At 39.7% G+C, this 12,410-nt stretch overlaps 1 protein-coding gene across 1 annotated transcript in view; it reads left to right on the forward strand.

The window, feature by feature from the left end:
- Positions 1–12,410, forward strand: part of UNC13D (unc-13 homolog D (C. elegans)) — a 74,427-nt gene that overhangs the window by 33,116 nt on the left and 28,901 nt on the right. The window contains exons 16-20 of the mRNA XM_015414467.1: positions 306–403; positions 4,382–4,433; positions 10,468–10,598; positions 10,977–11,097; positions 12,235–12,378. Coding sequence (XP_015269953.1) covers positions 306–403; positions 4,382–4,433; positions 10,468–10,598; positions 10,977–11,097; positions 12,235–12,378 — 546 coding nt within the window. The remainder of the gene's footprint in view (positions 1–305; positions 404–4,381; positions 4,434–10,467; positions 10,599–10,976; positions 11,098–12,234; positions 12,379–12,410) is intronic.

Raw genomic sequence — 12,410 nt, forward strand, 5'->3', positions numbered from 1 at the left:
GGATGCTCTGCCCACAACCACCCTGCAATTCCACCTTGAGCTGGAGAAAGGTTTTCCCCTTCTTCAGCTGAGCAGGAGAAAGTATGGGAGCAAAGTACAAGTCAAGCTGTAAATAAGTACAATGCACAGAAGGAGGATAGGATGTCAAAGAAGGGGTAGCTTGTGTAATTTCTGAAGTCTCTTGGGCATGCATTTTGTCCCATGGAGAGATTAGAATCATCTACCAGTTTGATGAAAGTTTGACTAGTGGAAGCCAAACTGCTCATGCCAAGACTTCCTTCCCTTATTTTTTTTTTCTTTTGTAGACCATGGAGGAGTGTGGCAAAGCTTTGGTCAGTCTTGTCACAGAAGTTAATGCAGATCTCCAGCAGTGTTGCAGAGTCTGGAACAAATATTTCAGCAAGTAAGTCTCTGGAAGAAGTTGTCTGGAATTTGCTGGATGCTCACAAAATGTTTTCCTCAAACTGTACCCAGAGAGAAAAGAAGCCTTTGGAGTGAATTGTTCAAGCCAAGGGAGTGAACCACCAAGCCTAGCAATAGCTATATTCTACCCCTTTGCTGGAATTGCTAGGTTTTTCCAGGAGAATAAAATAAAGTAAACTGCTACTTATTGCCTATATTAATTCATTTGAATGTGTATTTGAATATGCTTACTATCTACCATTAAGTTAGGTAGAAAAACTAGAGGGGAAAACTGGCCAGGAGTGATGAAATATCTCTAGATCTTTTTTGTCACATTCTCAAGCCAGAAGTTGCTTTGCTTTTTGTTACTGAACCATAGGAATTACACAGTTGTTTTTTATATACTGTAAATCCCTGGTCATTAAAGCGGGAATTAAGATTGCTGAGGAAAAGATCAACAACCTCAGATATGCAGATGATACCACTCTAATGGCAGAAAGTGAAGAGGACCTAAAGAGCCTCTTGCTCAGGGTAAAAGAGGAGAGCACAAAAGTGGGCTTGAAGCTCAACATCAAAAAAACTAAGATCACGGCATCCGGCCCCATCACTCCTTGGCAAATAGAAGGGGAAGTCGTGGAAGTAGTGACAGACTTAACGGTCCTGGGATCCCAGAACACCGCAGACTGTGACTGCAGCCATGAAATTAAAAGACGCCTGCTCCTTGGGAGGAAAGTGATGGTGATGCCGCTACCACCATCACCAACGGTGGACATTACAACTGGATTTGGATCACCCTGGGAAGTACAGCTTACCCTGTGTGACATCAACACCTACTGGAGAGTGGTACCCAAACGGGGCTGACTGAAGATCAGAGACACCATCATCACCAAAGACCATCTTGCTGTGAAGCACTTATTTATTTATTGTTATATATAATTGCTGCTATGTTTTTATTGTTTTATGGATTTTATGTATGGGCTGTCGCCCTCGGTAAGCCGCCCTGAGCCCGCTTGCGGGGAGGGCGGGGTAAAAATACCTAAATAAATAATAAATAAATAAATATATCAGCCATTGAATGTATACAGCTTAATCTTTAATATCTTGCCAAGACTTGATTTTCTCTTGACTGTTTATCATCATGCCATAAGTTAAAAGATCATTTTTATTTCTCGTATTCCTATCATAATGAGCTTCTATTTATTTTATTTATTATATTTATAACCTGCCCTCCCAGCAAGCGGGCTCAGGGCGGCTCAAATTGCCTGGCACAATGTGCCAAGATTCATATACAGTTAAAACATTTAAAACTTAACATTTAACACTGTTAAAACATTTAAAACCTATAAACAATCGGCAATTGCCGAATAAAGTGCACTCAGTAATTAGCAACCAAGATGGTGTGACGTGTCATGCAGGCTCAGGCGATTACAGTCTCCTAGGCGGTTTGATTCGATCTCACTGCAACCAACCTCCCACACAGATATTAATAGTGGTCGTTGATGGTAATGTGATGGTAATGTGGGCAGCTCCTAGTTGAAGGCCTGGTGGAAGAGCTCCGTCTTGCAGGCCCTGCGGAACTGCACAAGATTGGGGACATAAGCAAAGAGGTTGAGGGGCTCGATAAACTATATTCTCAAAGGTCCATCTCTGATTATGTGACTTCTTTCTTGTGTTATGATCTTTTTAGTTGATTTCTTAGTCCGTAAGTAATTGTGTAGGTCTTCATCAAGATCTGCCGATTCTAATTTTACGGTTCTTTGTCTTGGGTTTTCAATCCAGTCCACAATTCAGACCAGACCTGCTGCTTGGTAATATAATTTTATATTTGGGACTGTTAAACCTCCACACTTTTTCTCATCTTGTAATATTTTGAAGCTTATTCTTATTTCTTTGCCATTCCATATAAATTCATTTATCTGTCTTTGCTCTTTCAATATTCTTTCTTCTATGTATATGGGCAACTTTTGGAACAAAAAGTTTCATTTTGACAGCACATTCATTTTAATTGTAGAGATTCTTCCCAGCCATGAGATTTAGTTTTTTTCATTTTAATAAATCTGCTTGAATTGATTTCCAAATTTTCTGATAGTTATTTTTTTAAAAGATCACAGTTTAGCCCAGTCACATTTATTCCCAAATATTTAATAAGATCAGTGGCTGTTGAGCGCTTTGTTCTCTTTATAATCTCTTCTTCTTGTTCTTGTGTTAAAAATGTCGTTATAAATTTTTGGCTTTTTCCTGTTAATTTTATAACCTGATAGGGATCTAAGTTCTTCAATATGTTCAATTAGATATTGCAACGATTTCTGGGGATTTCAAGACTGTTAGAACCACATTGTCTGCATAACTTTTCATTTTGAATTCTGCATCATCTACTTTTATTCCCTTAATTCTGTTGTCTTGTCTAGTCTTTATAGCTAAAATCTCTATTGCTAGTATACATAATAAAGGGGATAAAGGACATCTCTATTGTGTTCCTTTTTCAATTGAAATTTCTTCTGTTAGTTTCCCATTAATTAAAATCTTTGCTTCTTGGTTTGAGTATATTCTGTGCATCCAGTTCCATAATGCAGGACCACAGACTATATTTTGAAAAATATTCCTTAAGAAAGGCCATATTAAGTTGTCAAATGCTTTCTCTGCATCTAGAAATAGAAATGCTGCTTTCTTTCTCTTCTTATTCACAAATTCAATTGCATCTATTATAAATCATATATTATCTTTCATGTGCCCCTGTGGTACAAAACCTGTTTGATCAGAGTGTATTAAATTTGGTATGCATTTTCTTAATCTTTCTGCCATTATTGTGGCAAAAATTTTGTAGTCTACATTCAACAGAGAAATAGGTTTGTAAGACTGTGGTAGTGATGTATCACTGCCCTCTTTATGAATTAGTGTTATATGCACCTCTTGCCACGTCAGGGGTGTTGCCTTTTCCCCCTTTATCTCATTCATAACTTTTTGTAACAGTATTATAATACTTCTTCAAGATGTTTATAATACATTGCTGTCAACCCATCCACCCATCCTTCTTCATGTTCTTTATTGCTTGAGAGACTTCTTGAATTGTTATTGTTTGATTTAATATTTTTCTATGTTCCAACATAAACTTTATATGTTCCAACATTCCTTTTCTTTAACACACTTGTTGCTAAATCCTGAATGATATGCACTTCTTTCCCCGCAACCCTGAGTGGTAATTCCCTTTGATTCTTTAGTATTGGGTCTTGTGTTTTCTTGTAGGTGAATTGATCCAGTATATCTCGAGGTAGCTTACTCTTGAATGCAAATCTTGAATTTACTCTAAAAGATCTGGATGTCAGAAATCCTCTACCTTCGAATAATTCTGAAGTAAATCATGAAAGTTTCCCCCCCCAGATTTGGCCTCCCAAAATCCTCTGGGATTCCTCTAAAATGCAGATTATTAGATCTGCATTGAGTTTCCAGGACTTCAATTCTTTGTTCTGCCTTCTCAGTCCAAAGACATAAGGACTTTGAACCAGACATTCAGTGGGGAATTTTGCATCTCCTAAATTCATGTGTGCCCTTTTTTTCTCATAGCTGGGATGCAGAGGCTTCAGCTTTCCCCTCCATGTTGGTTTCTTCTCTTTGAAGTGCCCTGTGGAGCCACTATTGGTTCTTTTGCAAAACTTGTGTGCAGCCATGCAAGGAGAAGAAAACAGTGAGGAGGGGAAGACTGCAGCCACTTCTGCCCTCGCATTCCAGTTTCAATGAGAAAAGTACACATATGAATCTGGGAGACACAAACTCCTATTGAACCTCTGCTTCAAAGCCCAAATATCACAAGGACTATGTCATGTGCAAGGAGGCACTCAGCCAGCTAGTGCTGTTTAAAGGGATGCATTTGGCCCTGAGCCTCTAATTGCTAAAAGGATTTGCAATAAACCTGGTGGTTCAGAACATCTGGAGTTCTATAGCAAATTTCTGATTACCATTTTTTTGTTCTCCACCCTTGTAGTGCCATGCGACTGGATCTCTTCTCCATTGCATACTTAGAACTTCAGGAGCTGGTAAGTAGCTGCTTTATAGTAATCAGGACTCCAGTTTTATTCTATAGTAGTGTAGAGGAGGGGATGGGTGAGTGAAGAGAGAGATTACATAGTCTCTTGCTGTCTCAGAATGTTTAAAGATATAATAGGAATGCTGGGGGTTGTGCTGGGTTTGGCTGGTCGCCACGGATACCCTTCACTGAAAGCTGGATATGCAGTCCAAAAGCAAGCCGAGAAACAGAGCCGAAGCTTAGAAAGCCAGGAAATCAGCCAGAGGTTTCAGGAGCTAGGAGTGAGGAGCAGAAGCTGAGCTGGGACTAGGTCTGAGAATACACAGTTGCTTCTGTACCAAAAATCTAGAAAGACTCACAGCCCCTCATGTTGCCTTTGTAACAGCTGAAGTCTCGCACTCCTCCTTCTCGCACATTCAGACAGTGGCATGCCCTGTGTCTGGGACAATCAGGTTAGCTAGGTGGGGATTCTGGCCTCAGGGTGTCTCCAACTGGGGGTGCTGAGCCAGGCTCTGGATCAGTCTCTCCCTCTGACTGCACTTCAATCTCTTCACCTTGCTGCCACTCCTGTGCAGCTGCTGGGGCCTCTTCTCCCTCAGGTGCTGGTAAAGGTTCCTCTTCTGGGCTGACTCCAGGGGAGGCTGGGTTGCTCCCTGCCTCTTCCTTATCTGAGGAATAGTCAGCATCAGCAGAGCATTCCCAGACCTACCACCAGAAGCAATAACTAAAAAAAGAGAATTAAAACCTATTGCCACTCAACGTCAGGAAGAAAAACAAAAATACAAATGGATTGGTCCAGCTATATTACAAATCATCCATAATGGACTAAAACTCCAAGCAACTGACCCTGAAACTGGACTTCGTTTATTAGAGAAACTGGGAATGAAAGAACCAGCAGAAGTAAGCAGAAAACAGCCCAAAAGAAGACTTAAGTTTAATTTTGCACCACTAAGGGACAGTAAAATACCTGTACCCTCAGCTAAAAAACTTTACCTTAAGGGTATGGATTCAAAATGAATAGAACAATATATTTTATTATAGTTCTTAGCTAAGTTGTTTTTCTTATATTTTGTTTAATAATTAAAATAGATATACAGCAATAAGGGGTAGAGAGAGGAAAAAAGAAAAAGGTTAGATTCTAGTACAGAGTGAAGTCCCCAGATTTAAGGAAACCTTAGAAAGGAGGCAGGAGAAGAAGCCCTGCCCTTCTACACTTGTAGTGCAGGAGCCTTAAGGTGTGTAGTTAATTATATAATATAGGTTTTTAAGATAGATTACTAGTGGATAAGGTAAAGTTAGAGATATAGAGTAAGTTAGTAATAGTTAAGTTTAAGATAAGGGAAAATTAGTAAATTAGTAATAGAATAATAGAGATATAGAAAAGTTAGTAATAGTAATCCACTATTTCTGTTAGTCATCTGAATACCTAAGTAGACAACCTTATTTGTTATTTCCAACTTTGCGATCTTGGAGATCTCATCTTTCTCTTCCTGTGTGCAGTTCTTTGCCATTATCTTTGGAGGTTTTTTGTATTTAATTTAAATCCTGCTACTTCTTTCTTTATATTTTTGTATTGTGTCTAACAAGAGTACCATCGAAGTCTCTGGTTCTTCCAAGATAAAGACTAGGTCATCCGCAAATGCTTGAAGTTTGAACTCTTCATCTTTAACTTTCAGTCCTTTTATTTGCTTATTTTCTCTTACTAAATTATTTAATGTTTCTAAGACAAAGACAAACAATAGTGGAGATAAGGGACACCCCTGTCTGGTTCCCTTTTGTATTACTATACTTTCTGTCAATTCTCCGTTAATTATAATTTTGGCTTGTTCTTTATATATTGCCGAAATAATTGAAAGAAAATTATAACCACAGTCCCATACTCTCAGCTTCTGAATCATATAATCCCATGACATGTTGTCAAATGCCTGTTCTGCATCCACAAATACCAGTGCTAGATGTTTCTCCGGATGTGTTTCATAATACTCTAGTACATTAATAATAGTTCTTATATTATTTTTAATTTGTCTTTTAGAAAGAAAACCTGCTTGATCTTGATGTATCGTTTGTGCTAATACTTTTTTGAATCTTGCCACTAATATATTCGCAAAGATTTTATAATCAGCATTTAATAGTGAGATAGGTCGATAATTTTTAATTCTTTGGTGTCCATCCTTGGCTTATTTATTAGTGTAATGAGGGCTTCATTCCATGATATTGATGTCTTCCCCTTCTCTCATTATATTTTGTATTAGTTCTTTAAATGGTATGAAAATCTCTTCTTCGAATATTTGGTATATTTCTACTGGTAACCCGTCAGGTCCTGATGATTTCCTCTTTTTTTGTCTCTTAATTGCTTCAATGATTTAACAGGGTGATATATTTTCATTTAAAAGTTTCTTTTGAGTTTCATCAAATTTTGTGTAATTATTTTGTTTTTAAAAATTTCCTATTTGCAATGATTCTTGTTCCTTAAGTTGGTATAAATTTTTATAGAATTTCACCGCTATCTCTTTCACATCATTAGGATATTTAAGCTCATTGTTATCATTTTTAACGCTGAGATTACCTGTTGTTCTTTCTCTTTCTTAATCTTATAAGGTAGCCATCTAGTTGGTTTATTTGCATTTTCAAAATATTGCTGTTTAGCATGATCTATATTTTTGGCTATTTCTTGTGTTAGTAATAGGTTCATCTCATGTTGAAACATATTCATATTGTTCTTTATTACCTCTATATTTTTAGTTTTCATTTTAGTTTGTTCATATTGTATCTTGCTCTTTAAACGCTCATATTTTATCCTTTTCTGTTTCATTTTCCACACTTGCTAGTTTATGCACCAACCTCTTATTTGAACGTGTCCCAAACCGTATTTATTGGTGTTTCAAGTTGTATATTATTCTTAAAAAAATGTTGTATTTCAATTTTTGGTTTCCTTATAAATTCTGGATCTTTTAGAAGATCAGTATTCATTCTCCATCTATTTTTTCTTTGTGTGGAATGAGATGAGATTAATATTGGGTTATGGTCTGCAAATGTTCCTGGTAATATTTCTATTTCTTCTACTTCTTTTATCATTGAAGCCGAAATCCAAGCAGTGTCTATTCTTGACCATGATTTATGTCTATGAGAGTAGAAAGTATAATCTTTTTTCTCCAAGTTTCTTGTCCTCCAAGCGTCTATCATAGTGTGTTCTTCTGCAGTTTGTAGAAAAAGCTTCCGATTTTCTATCTATTTTAACATAATAGACTGCATTAAAATCTCCTATTATACATACTTCTTCCATTGTAACATTGTCTATTATAGTTTTTAGTTCTTTAAAAAAGGTTTCTTGTTTTTGGTTGGGAGCATAAATGTTAATGACTATCAATTTTTTCCCTTCTCTTACTATTGTGACTGCCACAATCCTACCATCGTCTGATCTATATAACAGTTCTGGACTCAAGGAGGTCTTAACATAGGTTACTACTCCTCTTTTCTTTTTGTTATCCGCCGCTATAAAAGGTTCTAGTTTTTTATTAATCAAGTATTTCACATCATTTTTGTTAATATGTGTTTCTTGTAGACAGACTATTTCTGTTTGGTATTTATTTATTTGTTGAAATCACTCTTCTGATTTCATTCTTGGAGTAGCCATTTGCTTGAAGTGCATGATTTAGATGATTTAGTTCATCACTGAGAAATTGTGGTTCAAATATCCATCTGGCACGGTCAGGTTCTACAATGCCAAGACCATGGCCACACAACCCGGAAAATCTACAGCAACTAATAATACTCTACTTATTTGGTAATAATAATAAACAGTAAAAAAACCCACTTAAGATAAGCAATATACATTTGTTACACTACTTATTATAAATTGCAAAATTATATAATGATATTGATAATGTTCCACAAAATGTTATAAATATGTTTGTATAATTTTAATAAAATGTTTTTTAAAAATAGTAGGAATGCTGGCTTCACCCTGCTAATCCAGAGGTAGGGTGAAGGTTCATCTGAATCCTACTAAATAATTACACTTCCCCAGCCAATTGTGTTCATGGTTTGGCTTTGGACTAATCCATACTAACTTTTTTAATCCTGGGTTAGATCACTGTGTAGCAACCAGTCATGTGGGTATTGTTGTGAGCTTATCTTCTGTTTTCTAAGGATCAATCTATCTTACAGGAGTGGTCTAGAGTGGCATGGCTGTGGGGAACCAAACACAAAAGGGTCATGTTTCTTGACAATTATTGATATTACTTCAGTGGGTCTTAATTGTTAGGAAATGGCTCTGTCCAAGCACCTATCAGCTATTGGAAGATGTGAAGAGAGGGTCAGGTCTGTGTCTATGTGGCCCTGGTCACACGGCGCTGTAAATGCACCTTGTTCCCGCTTTAATTTAAACGGGAATATTTTGTTCCAGTTTTGCATGTCTACACTACCCCTCAAGAGCCATCCCTCTTACTGGCTGCTCGCTGTCCCCCTCACCCTCGTCCCCATCCGGCGACGGCAGAAGGTGCTCCTGGGCGGCCGCAGAGCTGTCCTTGCCATCGGCCCAGTCGCCACCAGCCTGGCGTGCCTTCTCCTGGCGCTTCTGGGCGGCAAGGAGGTCGAGGCCCAGCAGGAAGGTGCGCGGCGCGAGCCACTCGTGCTGCTTGGGCGCCGTCTCCGCCACCTGCTTGCCACCCCCATCCAGGCTGCCGGAGCCCCCACCTCTCATTCCTGCCTCCACCAGGATGCTGTAAGCACTAACATTGTTTTTTTTTAAAAAATTGACTTCTTAAGCGAATGCCTGCCCATGCGCTCAAACCGGAAGCTTTTAAAAAAAACACAACTTCAGAGAGTGGTCAGACGGCCCTATTTGCAATCATTGCGAAATCATTGCGAAAGAGGGCTGTTCACATAGGTGAAATCGCGCGTTCAAAGCGCGAGATCCAGGAAAGTACTTGATTTTCCCGGGGTCAGGAAAAACCGCGAGTATTGCGCAAGTATTGCGCGAGTGAGCCTGCTTTGATGCGGGAGGCAGATTGGCGTGTGTAAACAGAAACTTTAAATGCGGGAGGAAACAGTGGCGAATCCCGATCAAAGGGACAGTGTGACCGCACCCTGTGTGAAGAAACAGCAGTTGAGATTCTGGCATAGTCAGAAAGAGAGGCAGATGGAGACTGCTGTGAGTTGGCTGAGGCATTCTGGGGTGCAGGATCTCTCTGGGGTTTTTTTCCACATGCAAGTTATCCTGTGGTTTTGCTGCCAAATAGCAATGTGTTCCCTCCCCCCCAGCTTCCTCATTTTCCATTTGTTGTCTTTCTGTGGTTTCTTCATTGGTTCTCCATGCATTCTCAATGGGATCAAAGGAAGCTTGTAAAATCATAAAGAAATGATGAGAAAACCATGGAAAGACAGTTACAGTGCTATGCTCCCTATCATTGTAGTTACTGTCCTTAATTTCAAGGCAGGTGATATGGTGTTATAGGGTCCCAAGCATGTATCTGAGAGCAATGCAAATTATGTCTCCATTATGTTTTGTTTTATTTTTTTAAAATTGATATGCCAGCAATTATATTTTGTACCATTTGAATTTCTAACATGGTTTTCAGAGGTAGCCCAAAGCACAGTGTATTAGATTTTTTTTGTCCTTTGGTAATGGCAACTTAGGAGCTACGGTGGCTCAAGTGGTTAAGATGCTGAACTGCAGGCTGTGGAAGGTCAGTAGTTCAGCAGTTCGAGACCCGGGTGCTGCATGATGGAGAGAGCTCCCATCTCTAGTTCCAGCTCCTGCCAACCTAGCAGTTCGAAAGCAAGAAATTGCAAGTAGATAAATAGGTACCACTTCGGTGGGAAAGTAACAGCGTTCCATGTGCCTTGGTGTTTAGTCATGCCGGCCACATGACCACGGAAACGTCTTCGGACAGCGCTGGCTCTTCGGCTTTGAAACGGAGATGAGCACCGCAACCCTAGAGTCGGATTCGACTGGCTTTCGAGCAAGGGAACCTTTACCTAATGGCAGCTTATCTAGTGGGGTCTCTTAGTGACAAACTATAGCTTCTGTTGGTGTTCTACAGGTCTCCTGTTATGTCAAGGAGCAGCTGAGCAAGATGGACAGTGGCATGTCCCACCTGACAGCAGAGAACCTTTTCCAGCTCTATCTCAACCTGCGGGAACTGCAGCGCATGAAAGAATTTCTGTGCAACAGGTGCTGACCTCTGCTGAGGGCAAGGCGAAGCTTTGCCTTCAGAACAGATTACATGTTTTTATGACTGTCATATGGAGACTGCTGTATATCTTGCCTGCGCCTATCAGCTATGAGTGGCTTTGTTTTAGCCTGCACTGCTGAGATAATATAGTGTGTTGCTGAGTGTTTTGTTGAAAACAGGTTTCCAATTGCTGTGCCTAATCACCAAACTGTGGAGCAAAACCAGGTTGGAACCACGGAGTTGGTACAACTGGAAGGCTCACAGTGCAATCCTACGTGGGTTGATTCAATGGGCTTAGACTGGAGTAGTGCACTGTCAGTCTCCCATCCATGAATCTGCCTTGTTATGTAGGAGTTGTTGTGTCTCTTTATTTCCAGTGAAGCTCCTCTTGAACTGATGAATTTCCACCGGTGGTTTAAGGAAGCCATCCCCATATGGCTCCAGAAGACATACACAGTAGGCCTGGAAAGGACTCAGAGAGCTGTACAAGTGGATCAGGTAAGGGATCCACAGTAACAAAAAAAAAGTCAGTTGTTGTTAGCTGTCAGCTGTCAGATACACATTGACTTGTGTATCATTCACCTCCACCATGTTAATTTTATCTCAAAACCTGCTCTTTATTTTATTGGTATATTACGTGGAAATTGTTATAGATGCATTTTTCCAGATTAGCAGATATGCCAGGCAGGAAATGGAAGATAATGTTCTGCACATTCAAAGCTCTCTAGCACTGGGTTCACTGAAGACCTTCCCAAAATGTGATAAAGGTCATGGTAAACTGCAGTGTTCCGTGCGCCTTGGTGTTTAGTCATGCCGGCCACATGACCATGGAAACGTCTTTGGACAGCGCTGGCTCTTCGGCTTTGAAACGGAGATGAGCACCGCAACCCTAGAGTCAGATTCGACTGGCTTTCGAGCAAGGGAACCTTTACCTTTACCTAAACTGCATGTGCATGCAGCTACAGTTTGAACTGGAGCCACACAGGGAGCGGGTTTAATTCTTCAAACTCCCAAATAGTTTTGATAATTGAAGCTAGACTTCCCGGGCTGCTTTTAGTGGTTTTAAAAAAGAAATATGTGCTTTCATACCACAGTGTCCCCCCCCCTTTAAAATGCTACTAAAAATGCAAATAATTCAATTTTCATTAGCTTAACCAAGTGGGGATTGAAAGATCAGATATCCTCTTCCCCTTCCCATGTTGCTGGAATACACGATAGAGCTGTACGTGCAGTCAAGTTAGCTTTCAGAAACTGATGGGAGATCCATAATTTTTGTCATGTCTGCTCTGGTCCTTAAACATCAGAGACAAGTGCCTGGAAGTTCTGATTCCATATAATGCCAGACAGAGAAAGAGGCATGTTTGCTTCTTTATGGCTTTATAAATGTTGTTCAGCAAAAGGTGAATTTCTTCTGTGCCTTTATAAACTGCTGTAGCTGCCAAAGGATGCTACAAGTGTTGCAGATGGGCTGCAAAGACCTGATTGGACATTCTGGATGAAGTGGTTAAGGATCAGAAATTTAGGTGTGAATGCCCCATTTGTGTTGCCTGGAGATTCCAAAGGGCCCAACGACTTAAAAACAAGCTCTACCTTTGATTAACTGTTGTATGTGTTTTTTTTTTCCCATTTGCCTAGCTGAAGCCACTGGGGGAGCTGAATAAACATAGCACATCCACTGTGGACTTATCTACCTGTTATGCTCAGATGGTCAAGACCTGGCAGCAGCTGGACTGGCCAGACCCTGAGGAGGCTTTCATTATCATGGTGAAGTTTGTTGAGGTTCGTTATCTATCACGTTTTTATCTTGCCTG

This window comes from Gekko japonicus, unplaced genomic scaffold (assembly GCF_001447785.1).
Source record: "Gekko japonicus isolate JY-2015 unplaced genomic scaffold, Gekko_japonicus_V1.1 scaffold277, whole genome shotgun sequence".
Lineage (NCBI taxonomy): Eukaryota > Metazoa > Chordata > Lepidosauria > Squamata > Gekkonidae > Gekko > Gekko japonicus.